This window comes from Dicentrarchus labrax, unplaced genomic scaffold (genome assembly GCF_905237075.1).
Source record: "Dicentrarchus labrax unplaced genomic scaffold, dlabrax2021, whole genome shotgun sequence".
NCBI classification, from domain to species: domain Eukaryota; kingdom Metazoa; phylum Chordata; class Actinopteri; family Moronidae; genus Dicentrarchus; species Dicentrarchus labrax.
In genome coordinates this window covers 12,553,573-12,570,541 of record NW_026136712.1, presented here as the reverse complement: position 1 = coordinate 12,570,541, position 16,969 = coordinate 12,553,573, and the positions used below count along the sequence as shown (strand labels likewise).

General features: G+C 38.9%; 1 protein-coding gene across 1 annotated transcript in view; it reads right to left on the bottom strand.

Moving 5' to 3' along the window:
- LOC127373561 (protocadherin-15-like) overlaps positions 1 to 16,969 on the bottom strand; it is a 172,445-nt gene that overhangs the window by 96,475 nt on the left and 59,001 nt on the right. The window contains exons 10-15 of the mRNA XM_051418160.1: positions 9,346 to 9,454; positions 7,528 to 7,640; positions 5,597 to 5,803; positions 3,289 to 3,423; positions 501 to 650; positions 266 to 357 (exon numbers count right to left, since the gene is read on the bottom strand). Coding sequence (XP_051274120.1) covers positions 266 to 357; positions 501 to 650; positions 3,289 to 3,423; positions 5,597 to 5,803; positions 7,528 to 7,640; positions 9,346 to 9,454 — 806 coding nt within the window. The remainder of the gene's footprint in view (positions 1 to 265; positions 358 to 500; positions 651 to 3,288; positions 3,424 to 5,596; positions 5,804 to 7,527; positions 7,641 to 9,345; positions 9,455 to 16,969) is intronic.

The window sequence follows — 16,969 nt, the reverse complement described above, 5'->3', positions numbered from 1 at the left end:
AAAAATGTGGCTAAAACTCCTTTTACGAAAACAAGCCTTTAGAAGTGCTGGTAGGTTTTTTTTTCTTCTTACCTTTGGACAGAGCCACGCTAGCTGTTTCCCTAGCTAACTGGCTGCTGGTGGTAGCTTCATATTTAATGTACAGAGATGAAAATGGGTTCAATCTCGTCTCTCAGCGAAGAACGCATATTTGGCAAAATGTACAACTACTACCTTTAATGTTAAAATAAAAATATAAACATTTCAATGCAAGTGATAGATTTACCTGTTGCCAATGAGAAAATGTCCCTGGTCACCAGCTAAGATCCGATAGGTGACTTGACCGTTGGGACCTGCATCTGAGTCTACTGCTGACAGCTGGGAAGAGATACACACAAAAGTGCCATGTGTTTAAAAACTCACACACATATTCTCACACCATAATCATAATCTAATAAAGTAGTAAAGTTCTACATACTACATATTTTAAGTACTGTGTTAATGTGTTTGACAGTGTGTACCTGTAACACAGTTTCTCCAGGCATCATATCAGTAAATAGGTTGACATTATAAGAGACATTAGTAAAAGTGGGAGTGTTGTCGTTGGCATCCAGCACCGTTATTTTCACGGTAACCGGAACGCTCTGCTGGACGCCATCAGATGCTACAAGCTGGAGAAATAAAGACACAAAGAAAGAGATTTACAAATAATGTGCAAGAAATAAAATGTTCCATCTTGAAAATGTTACGCTCAGCCGAGCAACAAAAAGCTACCTTTTGAGAATCCTGAGGTGGGCGGACTGTGTACTCAATATGTCTTTGACATCTTGATAGTGTGTTTGTTTCCTTGTTTGTGTTGGGGTCTAGCTGATCTCTGCTTTTCCCATTTAAATCCCTGTTCTGGGTTTATTTATGTGTTTTTGTGGATACAACTGAAAACTCTTGAAACTCAATCTGTCCCTGTTGTCTCCTCTTTATTTAATCTCACCTACACAATTTCCTCACAGGATACCTGGTTTCCCCACAATAGAAGAAAATCTGATTCAAATATCTAAAGAACACCAAAAGAGCCATAAACAAACATTTGTGTCCAGATAATCATAATGCCAGTGTACATTAACTGCTTAAAAGCACCTTCCATGTTAAGTATTACTCTATATTTTCTTCAAAGTAATTCCTTACAGGATTAGTTCAACAATTTTTGCTTTCTTTCCATGAGTTAGTTACACGTCTCTTTCGACAGGAATATAGCCAACTTTGCTGCATTTACTGTAAAACACTGGAGCTGAGAGCCCCAGAGTCAGAAACACAGTCGCTCTGGCACACGCTTGACTCCGTTTCCCTCATCCTCCTCTTTTTCTTCTCTCTCTGTTTCACGTTATGGTCATTTAGTATGTTTGTTGTCACAGGTAAACACATGTTTTTAGCATTTGTGTTTCATGGCTGTTTAAATGTTGGCTATTATATGGCTATGTCCAGTAGCCAGAATTCTGGACTATTAACGGCCATATTGGCCATAAAAAAGAAGTGTAGTGTAAATACTTCATTATTGTCTATAATTATTAGAATTATGATAACAATGACTATTCTTAAGTCTGATTTCTGTGTCCAATACCTATGAAACCAACAGTAAGTGAATTGCATAGTATTTATGGGTAATATTTGGACATTTTTGTTATTACACAGAGTGAGAGAGAGAGAGTAAAAAAGCTACCATTTGCTATTGGTTTCAGTCAGCACACAAACATTTAGTGCTCATACTCTTGTGTGTTAAAAAAAACAACATCTTAAATATTGGTTAAGGATGCCACAGTGCTTTTGATTCCCAAAAAAAGGATTGGTAATTTTTGTCCCTCCTCTCTTCTTCCAGTGAATCCCCTCTTCCATAAAAGCAGTAAACAAATATAACTAAAACATGCATTTCTAAGAAATCATAGTGCCTATCAAAACGTACGGCAACAATAGCTTCTTCTCCGATACCAATCTTTCCCACAGGCTCATCTGCCAAGAAGCTGATTGACTCTCCTTTAAATGAAAATCATCCTCCATGTCTCACAGCGCTCTCCCGCTCTCTCTCCTCCTCCAGTTTAATTTCTCCTGCAAGGCTTTCATGATGATTACTGTACACCTCTGCCTCCCAATCAATACACCAGACCTTTTGCTTCTTCCATCTTTAACTTCCAAGTACCTGCATGCACACAAAGGGCCGCATTAAACTATACAATATGCTCCACTCCCACACACGTGCACATAAACACACTACCAGTGTGACCAGGCTGAACTTGACAGATAACAGACTGCTGTATGAAGTAACAATGTTGTAAATAATATGGTGAGGCGCACAGACCAGAGAGATACTCTGTGCTGAATTAGATTGCACTGAAATGAAATAAGAGAATAAGAGGAGGAACGGAACAAAAGGAGGAAAAAAACGCAAAGTAGACCAAAGAATGAAGAGAGGCAGGATAACTGAAGGAAAGAGAGACAGCAACCACTGTAATACGTCTTGGTTTCTACATCCATTTCTGCACTAAGCGATTGAAAAGCCAAGTCCTGGCCTGAATGTTGAAAATTAGCCAAAAATTCATAAAAGTCTCAATTCACTAATGCCTCTATATGACCTACATAAGCACACAAGACCAGAGGATTGGCTATCTCTTTATAGTTATTCTTAATTCCTGCCACCAGGTTGGATACGGTCAGATTCTCAAAATCAATGAAACAAGGCGGTAGAAACACAACCGCTCTGGTCCACAGGGGCCCCAAGAATCAGCACAAAATGAAAGTTCCTTGAAGGGGCTTTAAACAGTAGTCAAGGGAAGTTAAATTCTGTTTCTGGTTTATGAAAGGCTCTCTTCCCTCCACCACCGATGTCCACTGTTGTTGTTTTTTTTCTCTGTAACATCCTACTCTTCGGTTTTCTCTTGTTCACCTTCACAGCCATCTCCTGCATTTTCTTTTTCTCGCTGACCCCTCCTTACTTGGGAAAACAGATAAATCGGTTTGAAATATTACCGACTTTATAGAGCTGCAGGTGCATATGCCTCCAATTCCTCTTTTTGCTATCTACCCCATTTTACCTCCTGTCGTCTTCTCTTCGTCATACCTCTTTCTTAATTCTTCTCTCATCTCTTCGCTTTTTTCCCCTCCCTTTCTAGATAAGTCTTTTTTTCCCCAAGACCACCCCTACGGTTTTTATCAAAGGTCTCTGATTTGAGGTTAAGTTATTCAAATGAATTCAAACTTTCTCTCCAGCTTTTTCCACACATACTGTATATAATGCACACAAATTCCAAGACTTTATAGTACCGTGAATGTATAGGAGTCCTGTGTCTCCCTGTCCAGTGGTTGCACCAGGGTGAGATATCTTCTGATCCCAGTAGCAGATGCAGAGAAAACATGATAATAGCTGTCCAATGATAACTGGAGCTGAGGATCCCTGGTCTGTTGGAAAGAAAGAGAAATGTTTAGAGGACCAAGGAAGACATTATAGCAGTTATCTTTTCCTCTTTGATCTTTAATCACCCAGGGAAGGTACACATTTACACCCCTGAGCAGCCCAGTACAACTACAGAGGAAATGATGACACCTCCAGTGGTTCAATCAAAGGAGTACCCTAAGGTTTTAGGAGATCGGATGCTCAATGACCATACAGTGAATAATCAAGGAGCAGATAACCAAAAAGTAACTCTTTAAACAGGCAAGAAGCATGTGTTGAGTTGTATTTGTTTATTTCTCTCTTTTCCACTGTATTTGAAATATTACAATTTATTGTATTTTACAAATTGAAGGAAAGCCAGTATAAATAAGTGGAGAAACATAACAAATGAAAACATGCAAAACAGCTGAGAGCAAAGAAGTGCTTAGACAGGAAAGAAGGTGAATGAAAAACCATCTCCTCCAAGGTTTTCTTGACATAAAAATTCTCCTAAGAGGGCTCTGTCTGTGTGTGTGTGTGTGTGTGGTGTACTCTGTGATGGAGAGGCAATCCTCATCCAAGTCCTCCCCTGACATTACCTACAGTCACCTCCTCTGTGTGTGTGTGTGTGTGTGTGTGTGTGTGTGTGTGTGTGTGTGTGTACACTGTATGTGTGTGTGAGCTCTCATTCCAGATAAGGCTGGCTCAGCAGGGTAGGGGGGCTGATAATATTGTCGATGTAGCCAGTGTGGATATTGAGTCATAAATAAACACACACACACACACACACACACACACACACACACACACAGTTAAGAACATGCACTCAGTTGTATGCACACACATAAATAAAAGTGATGGACGGCACATAAAAGCAATTAGGACTAATCATCATTGTTGGTACTTAATGCAGGAGGAAAGACCAGGGTTAGCAATATTTAAAATAACTCAACGTATATCAACCGCTCCAAACACACACACATCCAGTCTCATGAACACACAGAAACACACACATTATCCTCACTAAGCCCATTCCCTGCTGTGGGGGTCTTTTAGAACCCAATGAACCAAAGCTTGTTTTTGTCAAAATGCCTATGCTACATCTTAAACAAACTAAGCTCTTGGGAATGCATCGGCGATAACAATGTTGCAGCACTGTAAATTCTTACATTATCACTGAGAGGCAATTTAAGAGCGAAAGGGTTTTATTATCCAGATTCACAGGGAAATTAGATAGGACACTTCACACACTGCAAGCAAGGCACAAAGTAGAGATTCAGTAAAACAAAATGGACATTTCAATGGCTCAATCCTTCACTTCTGTACGGTACCCTCCTTTTTAAACACAGTCACCATGCTGCTTGTTTTGATAACATGGTGATTTAATTGTGTCTGAAGACAGGAATTGGTTTGTTTACACACTCGAAATGTGCATTATATGTTATGATGGGTTCGGAAAGTTCCAAAGTGCTTCTTTTCCATCAAACCAGAATACAAGGACATACCATCACAGTATATAAATGTTGTTATTTCAGCTGTCAACGTGGACAAGTTGCCGGCCTAAAAACACAAAGCCTCCTTTTGTCTACCTTTTTTTCTTAAAATCAGGAACCCATTGTTTCAAAAATGACTATGATTTTCGAGTGAAACATCTGCCAGCACTGTCATGTCATTATCACTTAAACTGCTTATGAGCCATGCGAGAATGGAAAGTTCCACCATTGAAATTTGGAGTAAATCAATTCTAGTTCTAGACGCAGTCCTTGTTAATCAACCAGTTGAAGCCTCAGAGAACTCAGCAAAAGGAGGTGAAGATAAAAGGAACAAACTCAAGCTGATACCTACAGGCATCTTATTGGCTGTGAGCTATAGAGGAAGTAGATGCAAGAAAATCATATATGCGACTCCTCAGAGACATAGGGCTACAATGTAATACACACATAAAATATTGATATATTATAATACATAAAATATTGATATAATACATAAAATATCTTGTGTTTATTTGAATGTGAAAAATGTATAAAAATCTGTTTCAATTCAATGTATTTATTTATTTATTTTGTACATATATTGCCATATTAAAGCCATAACAGTCTTAATTTGCAAGAAGGAAACTATTTCAATTTTCAGAATATGAGTATTAATCAGCCTATGATGTCTTAAGTCAGTTACAGCTTTAAATGCTTTTGTCCTCACCTCCTCCACATCGTTATCCAGAGCTACAATGACCAGCGGTGCAGACAGGCTGGCATTGGTCGCTATGGTGGTTCCCACTGGTGATGCCTCACTGATGTAGCCATGGTAACTGGTCTCCAGGAAGTAGGGTGCCTGGTTGTTTTCATCCAGAACTTCGATTTGGAGGTTGGCAAAAGCTGGCAAGGGGTGGCCATTGTCCTGCTCTGCCTAAAGGGGAAGAGAGAAAATAATTGTTCATTCTGGCTGCGATGCCTCACCTCCTGTACTCTAGCCACTAACTCCTGCCGCTGAAGTGGGTTTTAATGATAATGCCTCACATAATATGTAATAAGATAGGAGCCAATAGAGTTATGACAAATAAATGGTATGACAGTACCAATACACGGCAGTTCTACATTTTGGGTTTCATAACAAACAAAGCCTATGTGCTTGCATGCAAAGTTGAATGTAAATGAATTGCAATTTTTGGTGAGGTTGAGTCATTAATCACTGCTGAGTCAGCTTTTTCAATCTGCCACTTTTTGAGGCTGAATCAATTTCCCTTAAGAGACCAAACTGTATTAGAGAGAACAGCAAATGTAGGGTTTCTCTTCACTTTTTTACTGTTTGTAAATCTTGGCTGACAAAATTGCGTGTAGCACAGCTTGAATATAAGCTTGGTCTTTACCTCCCAGAACTACTAAAGCCCCAAAGAATTCATTTCTCTAGAAGAGGTGGCGTGAATTTAACATTACGTGAGCATGGAGTAAACTAAAATGTTTTGGCCAATCTGATAGACAGGGATAATGCATAGGTTTATTCAGGAACAAATGAAGACAGAAAAAAATAAAGCCATCAAGAGAGCAAGACCCCCATAAAAGCTCATCAAATGAGCTTCTGTAATGTCAGCTACATGTAGCAACTGGTATTCTCATTTTTATCCTATATTTGTTTATATTTTTTGCAAACTGGCACCATTAAAAAGTATGCTGAATTAGCTATTAGCAGTTCATGTTTGCAATGTACCCATGTATGTACGGACAACAATCACTGGATTACTTTTTTTAAAATTCACAATGTACACCTGAGTTAGGGACATCTGCGGTAAGCGTAACTCACACTTAACAATATTGATATTTGTTTCATGTCTGCATGTTAAGAATTGAGTTATGACTAAAATTCACCTCACAAAGCATCTTTATGTCATGTCAGTCCCACCGTGCCTCCCCTTCAACTCTCCCAGACCAAGTTTAGTAAAGTCTAAACAATCTAAAAAACATGACTATACAACTCCTTGATTGCCTGTGTACCTGTGCGTTTGTCTGTACTCTCCTATGCGTCTCCATTTCTGTTTAGTTTGCCATTGTCATCTACATCTCATTCTTGTTGCCGCTTTGCTCCCTCGCGTCTCTTCCTCCTTCTCTCATTCATTAGTTCATATGGGATCCAACAGCTTTACCACCCCAAAAGTACACCTGATGCAATGTCATTTTATAAACAATAGCTGTACACTCATATACACAGACCGACACACACTTTTAATTATACAAAAAGCATCCTATAGAGGAAAAATTCCATTTTCAATTTCAGTAGAGCAGAACCTGATGTATGCTTGGTGGTGTAATTCCATTACCAGCCTAATTGAGACAAAAAACCTTCACACAGTATGGGATAGTTCTAATGCTTTACAATTACTGGCATTTAACATGTTTAGGGTAGACTACATTTAATTGACAGAAACTGGGAAGCACTAAATAAATACATTAAGGAGGAACATTTAGTCCTTATTTGAGCTTACGGATTTACTGATCAACAGCTTGATGGATATTTTGGGGGGTTAAAGGCAGTAAAAAGCACTGCACATTGAGAAGGGAGGTTGCTGTTCCCATAAGAAACATGCTGGGAGAGAATTGAGTTAAACCTCTACTGTTTGCAGCTCCTATGTTTCTCACCTTGATAACCAGATCAAATCTGCGGTGGAGTTCTCTATCGATGGGCTTTAGTAGCAGGAGCTCTGCTGTGGTTCTGTTCAAGCTGAAATATTCTGCATAGGACTCCGGTTTGCCTGAGAGAGAGAGAGAGAGCAGGCAATAAGATATAAACAGTAAGAACAGAGCAAATACAAAATATATAACAACAGGGTCGTTTGTGGGTGTGTGTGCATGTGCGCATGCCAGAGAGAGAGAGAGAGGGAGAGACATCAATAATTGGTTTAAGAATCAATATAAGTTTGTCTGGTGGGTGTCTATGGGGGAGTATAAAAGAGACAGGGAGGGGGAGAGGGGAGAAGGGAGAGAGAGAGGCATGGCTAATGTTCCCAGTTTTCTCATCTCTGCTCTCCACAGGTGGGGATGCACACACACACACACACACACACACACACACACACAACATATACATATATGGTGCTTTGGAATGCTGCATTGCTCAGTGGGGAAATCAGGTTCTAGTGAGAGGAGCAGCAACACAGGCACACGTGGACAACACAGCATGATTCCCCCTATAGTTGTGGTTATGGATGTTGCCTACAGCATCTTTTTCTCAAGGTGTGAGAATGTCCACGCGTCCGAGATTCAAGGCCACAGTGAATACATACAGCTCCACTGTGCGACAGTCTGTTCTGCAAAATACCACTGATGTCTAACAGTAATTACCAACCACTGTTCATGTATTGTTTGATGAAGGCCACTAGAGCTAAAATCTTTAAACATTGAACTGAAAACTCCACTGACCCTCAGTAGCTATTAATTCTTTTTTTTTTTTTTATTGTTGCAACTGATTTTTTGCCCTTTGTGACATCGTCTCTCATAATCCTTACTCAGGCAGAGATTAGTTTCACAGGAGGAGTTTTGGAAATGTAATCAAGTCTGTGTCAAGTCATGTCAGTACATTTTTACAGGCTTTGCAGACCCTCATGAATAAAAGTCAATTTTTGTTGTGACGCTGCATTTTACAATTTCAAAGAGTCAAGATGTGCCATTAAGGGGCAGATAATTGCATTTCAATTGCATTGGAAACATCTTATCCTTTTCAAACTGGTTATTAGCATCCTTTTAACAATTACTTCAAATACAGTACTACTCTGCCGAGTTAATCCTGCACCTAAACATTTAAGTGACTTCCTTAAAAACCGTATAATCCTTTTCCAACAATTAGGCCCAGGGCTAAGGAGCTCTGAGACCACAGACTTGACAAGATTGGTTCTGTGGGGCCCTCTATGAACAGATGTGCTGTTGTCACCTGGAATTACAGAGTTCTTTTCTATTGTTATGGGTAAATGGCCTGTTAAATTATGTTTTCTTTTTGTGTGACCAATCAGGGTTAACTCAATGACAGAATTTGAGATTTTGCCTCAAATTCAACCATTTAAAATAAATAAATACAATAAATAGTTTGACTTGGTGCTCATGAAAATGTATTGAATGAAATAATACCTGGTATATCAGGTAGACTGTGCATGGTCCTGTGCCAGCTAGGAGTCAGCTATGTGGTTTGAATGATCTATCATAATGGATGTATTGCAAAACACTAAATGTTTTTGAGAAATTAACTGAGAAACTGTAAAAAAAAAAAAAAAAAAAAAAAAAAAGACTAATATCTGTTTTCTTTCAATACAACAAATTTAGTACTTGACACATTAAGGCATCATTGATTGGCAACACTGCCTACAATGGTCTAAATCTATGGATGCTACACAAAAGTACATTGCCTCATTGTATATACTGTCCAATACTAATGCACTAACATAAACCAAAAACATGTAAACCTACCAACGAGGATGCTGTATAGAATCCCTGGCCTGTCAGAGGGAGGCTGTATGTTTCTGTCTTGGTCCACAGCTTGAATGGGTGGAGTCACATTGAGGGGGCTCACCTTATTCTGGAAACAGAACCAGGCAGATAATTGAATATCACAACAATCATCTACAAATATGACAAAACAAATCAGCATGAAATACATCCGAACTAGCAAAAACAGAATACAGTAATTGAGAACATTCACCACTGTAATAATGTTTCACCGTATATGAAACTAGAAACAAACAAAAACAAAAAGAACTTAAACAAACTAGAACACTCTCAAATTTTAACCAAAAGTGTTTAATTTGCATCATGAGAATAGATCACTTACAAGTATTTTTTGATCCAGCCTAGTTTACAAGGAACATACCAGGAAAAAAAAGCTGGAGCCTGACCGATATTGACCAATTTCACATTGGTCAGACAAACAAAAACAGCTATTGCTTGGATCAACAGCTGAAAATAGTGAGGGCTAGGGCTGCACAATTCATCAGAATGATATTAAAATATCAATATAACCCCAAAAAAGCTGCAATTTTACATTTAAGTACAGTTTAAGTACAGTTAAAGTACTGTAGTTCTGCAGAGATGCCCTGGTCTACAAATATTGTTCTCCTTGTTTTTAAGAACACGTTTGTTTGGTAAGGAACACAATAAATATCACATCATCATTTTTTTTTTTTTTTTGTGAAATTATCATTCTCACTTATTGTGAATCAAATTGCAATCGCTGTCAAAAGAATGCAATGTGATTTTTTTCCTCCCTCATATTGTCCAACTCCAGCAGGATGTAAAAAAAAAAAAATGTTGGTGGCCTGTTCCACTTGTTCAAAGGTATAAAAGAATGCTTTACCTATGCTATTTATTTATGTAACAACAAGCTCTGAGCAAGTCAGAGTTAAACAGAATGCTGCAGAAAAGGGAAAATCAATCCTTGGCAAAAACACACGGTGGTAAACTTTCATTCAGGCATGCATGTGCACACCCACACATTAATTTTCTTTAATACTGTATGTGCAGAAAGAAGAAAAATTACAGAATGCAGAAAAAAAAACACAGAACATCAATTATGATCTATTATTATTGTGTATGTATTGTCTATATAAATGTCCATATACATTGTATATACACACAGTTTATGAATCTGCAGGCGTGCATCTGTATGGGAGTGTGGCCGGGCTATAACGTTGACTTATAATAGTGTAATATGCTGAGGTGTGGGCAATACGAAGACCTTCAATGGGAGAAACATTATATGCCTATAGGACAACCACAACAATCACTAAAGCTGTAAAATGTCAAGGCAAGCACACCAACAAGACTGCACGTATTCCCAGATGTGCAAAAAATGCATCAGCATCCGCCTACACACGCATATGCACTGTACACGATAGTACGCTCATGCACCTGCTATGATACAATACTTTACCACCGCACCTGTCAAGCAGCACTTAAAATCTACTAGACATCATAGAGCCATATCTCCTGTTGCCTGTCACTGAGAGAGGAGACGCAGAGAAGAAGTTATGGCGAGTAATGAAGTGGAGTAAAAGAGGGTGTAAATATATGGAAGAGAGACGAATCTGCCAGGAGGTGAGGGTAAACAGGGAGAGATGTAAATGCAGCAAAGAAGAAAGGGGGAGTCAGGGAAAGATGACTAGGTCGATGAGAACACAGAAATACTGATACTGTAATTTTAGTTATTAACCATAACAAACATTTTATAGACCACCTGACAACAGAAAAAAAGAAAAACACTGATATATTTATATATAACAGCTCTTTATGAATGTCTCAAAAACAAGAAGATATGATTTCTGACATTGGACAGTCTGAGCCAGTACCACACAGCACCCATGTCCCCCACCCTATCAATTAGGATAAGGGCACTAAAATTATTTCTGATACTGTAAATAATCACTATCATTGATGATATCTGTGGTTTCAGAAAACCACTGATAACATTTTCCAGATGGCTCACCAGCAATTCTTTATTTTTTAAAGAGCAATGAATCCCTTCAAGAATTTGTAACTATGATAGCCTTTGGTGAACAAAAACGGGTTGACAAAGCAGGTCAACCTGGCCAGTAAAGTGACTGGTATTCAACAAGCTCAGCTTCAATGCATTTACTTTCATTTTGTCCTCAAAAGCAATTCAATCCATAAATGCCCTTAGCATCCACACCAAAGAGTTTGACCTAGCATAGAAAAGCCACCTTTTTCACTTCAACCGATTTAAAGACTCAACCTCTACGTTCTGTGCTTCTGCCTTTCCAAGAAAATACTAAAAGTTCAGCACTTTACTTTGAGTGGAATGTCTGGCCTTAAAGGTCCAGTGTGTAATATTTATCTTTTGGCAGAAATTTAATATAATATGCATAAATATGTTTTCATCTGTGTAAATTGAATGTGCCGCTGGATGCCTCCTTTAAAAAGGACAAGTATATACCATATCCTGTATATATATATATATATACATACATATACACACACACACACACACACACACACACACACACTTTTGTCAAGCCTTTAGACAAGGCTCTATTGTTTTTTAAAAAAACTTTACATTGCATACACAGTCAACTATTCATTTCATGTCTAACGAACGACACGGTACATCGGTATTGATCTGCCATTGTTTCATTTTTTTTTAACAAGGTCCAAGATTTAGTGGCATCTGCAGCCCCATACACAACAAACTGTGATGCAGTCTGTTCTGATCTTTTTTTATCAGAACCAGCATTAACTTTTTCAACAATTTGAGCCACAGTAACTCGTCTGTTGGATCAGACCATACGGGTCAGCCTCCACTGCCCACGTGCATCAATGAGCCTCGGCCACCCAAGACCCTGTTGCCGGTTCACCACTTTTTCTTCCTTAGACCACTTTTGATAGATACTGACCACTGCCGACTGGGAGCACCCGACAAGAGCTGCAGTTTTGGAGATGCTCTGATCCAGTCGTCTAGCAATCACAATTTGGCCCTTGTCAAAATTGCTCAAATCCTTACACTGCCCATTTTTCCTGCTTCTAACACATCTACTTTGAGGACCAAATATTAATTTTCTGATATTGGTGTCATGATAAGATAGTCAAAGATAGTCAGTGTTATTCACTTCACCAGTCAGTGGTCATAATGTTATGGCTTATTGGTGTATAAAGGGCTTATTCTAAAGGTAACAAATACCGATTCCTATAGTCAGTTGATTATACACTAATATGTATATATACCTATGAATATTATTATATTCTACTGCATTTCTGCCAATAAAGCCTCCTAAATGTTACACACTGGACCGTTAACACTGCCACCTTGTGAAAGTCCTGACTTGGAAAACTTGGCTTACTAGATCGAGTAAGTAAACTATGTGAGATCAATTAACCACAGTTACCAACTTTAGTTTTAGTCAAACCAGACAGCTCAGGGAGAGCCTGACAAAACAGAACTCTCTTAATGATACAGACGCAAAATGCAGAATGCTAAGCAGACCCAACAAGCTGGGCAGGTAATGCTAAAAGCCTCTGTACTCACTGGGCTTTCAAGGCTTACTGTCAGAAACATGCATGCAGACAGAATCAGGCAAGCAAACGCTGCAGAAACAGCAAGCAGAATATGAGCAACAGGTATCAAGCAGATATGAATGACTCAGACACTACAACAACTAGGCGGCACCACCTGGCAAATGTGTGTGGGGAAACTGCCTTTTATATATACTGGGGAACTAATGAGCAAATGAGCAGCAGCTGTGCAGGCAGGTGGCTGATCCCGAGAGCAGTGAGGAGATCAATAGAGGAAGGAAAAACCCCTCAGGGTGTATAGTGGTCAGGTGAGACTTTGTGTCAACCACTAAGCTATACAGGCGCGAATGGCAAGACGCTCTTCGTGGTGCAACAGAGACACAGCACTCCCCTATCACATGAAAAACCCAACAGATGGCTATTTCCACAATGCAGTGCACCGCAGTGCTGCAAAGTCTGTGTTGCTACAAAATAAAGTTATGGCATATTATACAGTGGTATTTAATGCCCTTCTTTATGCAACTTGTAGCCAATCAATTGCCACTCTGACGTAACGACAAACTAAAGGATTGGTCAGGTCTTTGGAAAGTTGTTGGACTGTATTGTTCAATAATCTATGTTTCCCTTACAGCCATACATTTCTGAGTTGCAGAGGCAGCAACGTTTTTGAAGTGGATGTGTGAACGTGGCCTGACAGCCAACTCCTCAGCATAAATGACCAGCATCTTGGTGTATCTGTGAGCGTGTGTGTGCATGAGGGAGGGAGAAAGACACAGAGAGAGAATAGTTATGTTGGCTCTGAGGCTCTGAGGCTGTCATATCTTATCAGTCTGATTAGGACTCAAACTATTATGGTGCCTTGACTCTCCTCCTCGTTCATGCCTCTCCTCACTTCACCTGCTCATCTTTCGTATACCCTAGCAACAGCAGCTCTTTCCTGTCCTTTACACTTGTTTTGTATTTCCTCATTTCTCATCACATCTTCAATATCTATCTATCTATCTATCTATCTATCTATCTATCTATCTATCTATCTATCTATCTATCTATCTATCTATCTATCTATCTATCTATCTATCTATCTATTTATCTAGCTATCTATCTATCTATCGTCCTCCTCTGTCCTCTGGCTTCCCCTTAACAACTCTTTGAGGGGAGCAAACGTGCAAGCAAGCAGAATGTATTAGAGTACTCGTGTTGGATGGCTACAAAGTCTAGTTTTAATCAATCAAACAGGGCCCCTGAGAGACAGCTGCTTTGAATAGAGAGGAGTGCATTCAGGCGAACCTAATGGGAGGGATCATGCTGTTGGCATGAACACGCATTTATTGAAATGACCTGAAATAGTTTAGTTAAAGTATATGATTGTTTAAGAAAACAGACAAGTTGTTTTCCCCCAGTGCATTTCAAGAATTAGTTCCCTTTGGTTTTCGGGTGTTTGATTATCTGTACTTGGTTCTCTTTTTTTTCATCTGTTGAGCTATGGTGGATATTGCTCAATTGTAGTCCCTAGTATGGCTCAAGCTCCAAAACACTATATCCTACATTTCCCATAATATTCCATGGGCCACTGAAGGCTCTGTTATAAATTTGTAGTCTCTAAGCCCAATCCAACATTTTGGCAAATTTTTTTGGAACTTTTTTTCAACTTTGGAAAGATCCAATTTAGAGCTTCACAAGACATACACATGTTTTCACAGGCAGTGCAGTACTCTGTCCAGTAAACTGAAGTCCATGTATGGGAGCAGTGCCCCTTTAATTTAAATTAAATTAATAATAAATTAGAGAACATCAACTAACATTGTTTCAGATTCATGAAGAATAATTAGGATTGACAGCAGGGAAAAACTTTTTTAGAAAAAAAACCAAATCGACCTACACACACATAAAAAAATTAGACTTGGTCAGAATCAATGGATTGCCCAGATTTTGCTAACAGACCTTTTTCACTGCAGATATTTTGTGATAGCATAAGAAGCACAGGTGTTACTCATAACATTAACGATGCCAGTGAACCAACATGTACAATGCAAGGACCCTGTCACTGGAAAAACTACTTTCCAGCTATGACATGTAAATATGGCTACTGCAAAGGTCCCAACTCCTGTAAGGAACAGGGATCACAGTCTCATTCAAAGAATGAAAATTACCAATATAAAGGAGAAGGAAAGCAACCTCCGCTTGTCTGAATGATCCCATTTTTCTTTAGTGCTGTCTGAGTTGTAAGATTATAAATACTGAAATCAGTGAAGCATCTGGAGTCAGCTGTTGTGTGTTTTGGGAGCAAATTGACAAGTGAGAAACAGTCTTCGTGTTTGATGCAACGTGTTTCAAGTATCGCTTCAGATTTTAAAACCCCTCAAGTATTTTCCCAGCATAACTTTTCTGTTTGTCTGCCTTAACCCATCTCTTCCTCCCTGTTTGATCCCCCCCTTCACATCATCCCAACACCACCTATACATCGTAAACCCTGTCCTTGTCTCCGTACACTTGCTCCTTCGCAAAACCACAAGGTGTAAAGTTGATTTACTCCTATTGTTCCTGGCTGTGTCCATGTCTGTGAGAGTGTATGTGTGAGGGAGGAGAGATAAGAATGAGAGAGAGAGGCTTGAAGGCAGAGAAAGAGATCCTTCAGTGTGTCTGGAGTAAAGTGAGCATATGTGTGCATGCGTAAGCACGTGTTTGTGTGTGTGTGTGTGTGTGTGTGTGTGTGCACATGTGACGATTTAAAACGAAGATCTCAGTATAAACAAAGAGATGAAGTAGACAATGTCCAGTTAGGCATGACTGCTCTACTGGCTTGACACTGTTAAGGGTATGTGTGTGTAGGTCGATGTGGGGGGGGGGGTGTTAAGGCATGAACGCACTGCTAGCTTGTCACCATCAAGGGTGTGTGTGTATGTGCGCCTGTGTGTAGTAAGGGATGAATGCTCTGCTGACTTGTCAGAGTTGAGGATTTTGCCTGCAGCAACTTTGTCTCATTTACAAAGTGGTATTGTAAGTCGCTCTGGATAACAGCATCAGCTAAATGCCCAAGATACAAATGCAAAATGATATATACAGCTGTGTAAGCATAAACACAGACCACGGTATTGAAGACTCACATTTAAACAACACTACGCAAGAGATTTGCAGTACAATTTGTCAATAATAACATTGAATAACTTCAACTTTTTTGTCTGAAACAGTCTCTTAGGGTCATTAAATACACTTGCTTTCCCCTTAATTACAGAATTGAACAATATAATTTTGTGACTCACAATTAAAGTGACATGGTCAAACAGTATAGATCTTTTAACACCTTTTTCATTAAAAAAACTGTTACATCATCTGTGTGGACGCAATAGTATAAATCTATTCTTTCAACTCTACAGGCCACATTATGTGACTAACACCTTCTTAGCATTAAAATGACAGTGTTCTTGTTTTAAATTATGCTAACTGCTTATGAAATCTTAATTACTTTCTGTGTTCACATAGAGGGCAGGAGTGCATATTTCTGAGACATGAATGATTATGGCCTTTGTTCTCATTACTTAACAACTAGTTTTAAATGTCAAATTGAAGAAATAAATGTTTGATATTTTTATCTTCACTGCAGGCGTGACATTGAAGGAAATCATGTTTGAAAGCACAGTGGTTTGAAAAAACAAATATCCATGGCCAAACAATGTCTAATTTCTAACCACGGAGTATGTTGTTATAAGAGGTACTAGAACAAAGTTTGTTGATTTCCACTGTCAAATTTCAAAGCCATTTGTAACCGGCTAAAATAATTTAATTTCACTGGATTTCAAGGGACCGACTTATTATTTGACATAATGTGGAATTACTAAAGTCAGTAGATACACAGGAGCGGCATCTGTTCTTCAAGGCCTAGAATTATAAATAGTTAAATATGGGTATGTATAAATAGGGAAAAGCGTACAAAATTGTGAGGATGAGTCCTAAGAGATTAGCTCTCACTATTAACCTTAATCTAAGCATAAAATAGTCAAGACTGCCAAAACTATCTCAGGTCACAAAAGTGTACTAAATGTAAGCATAAAACTGAACACAGCATGCACGCAAG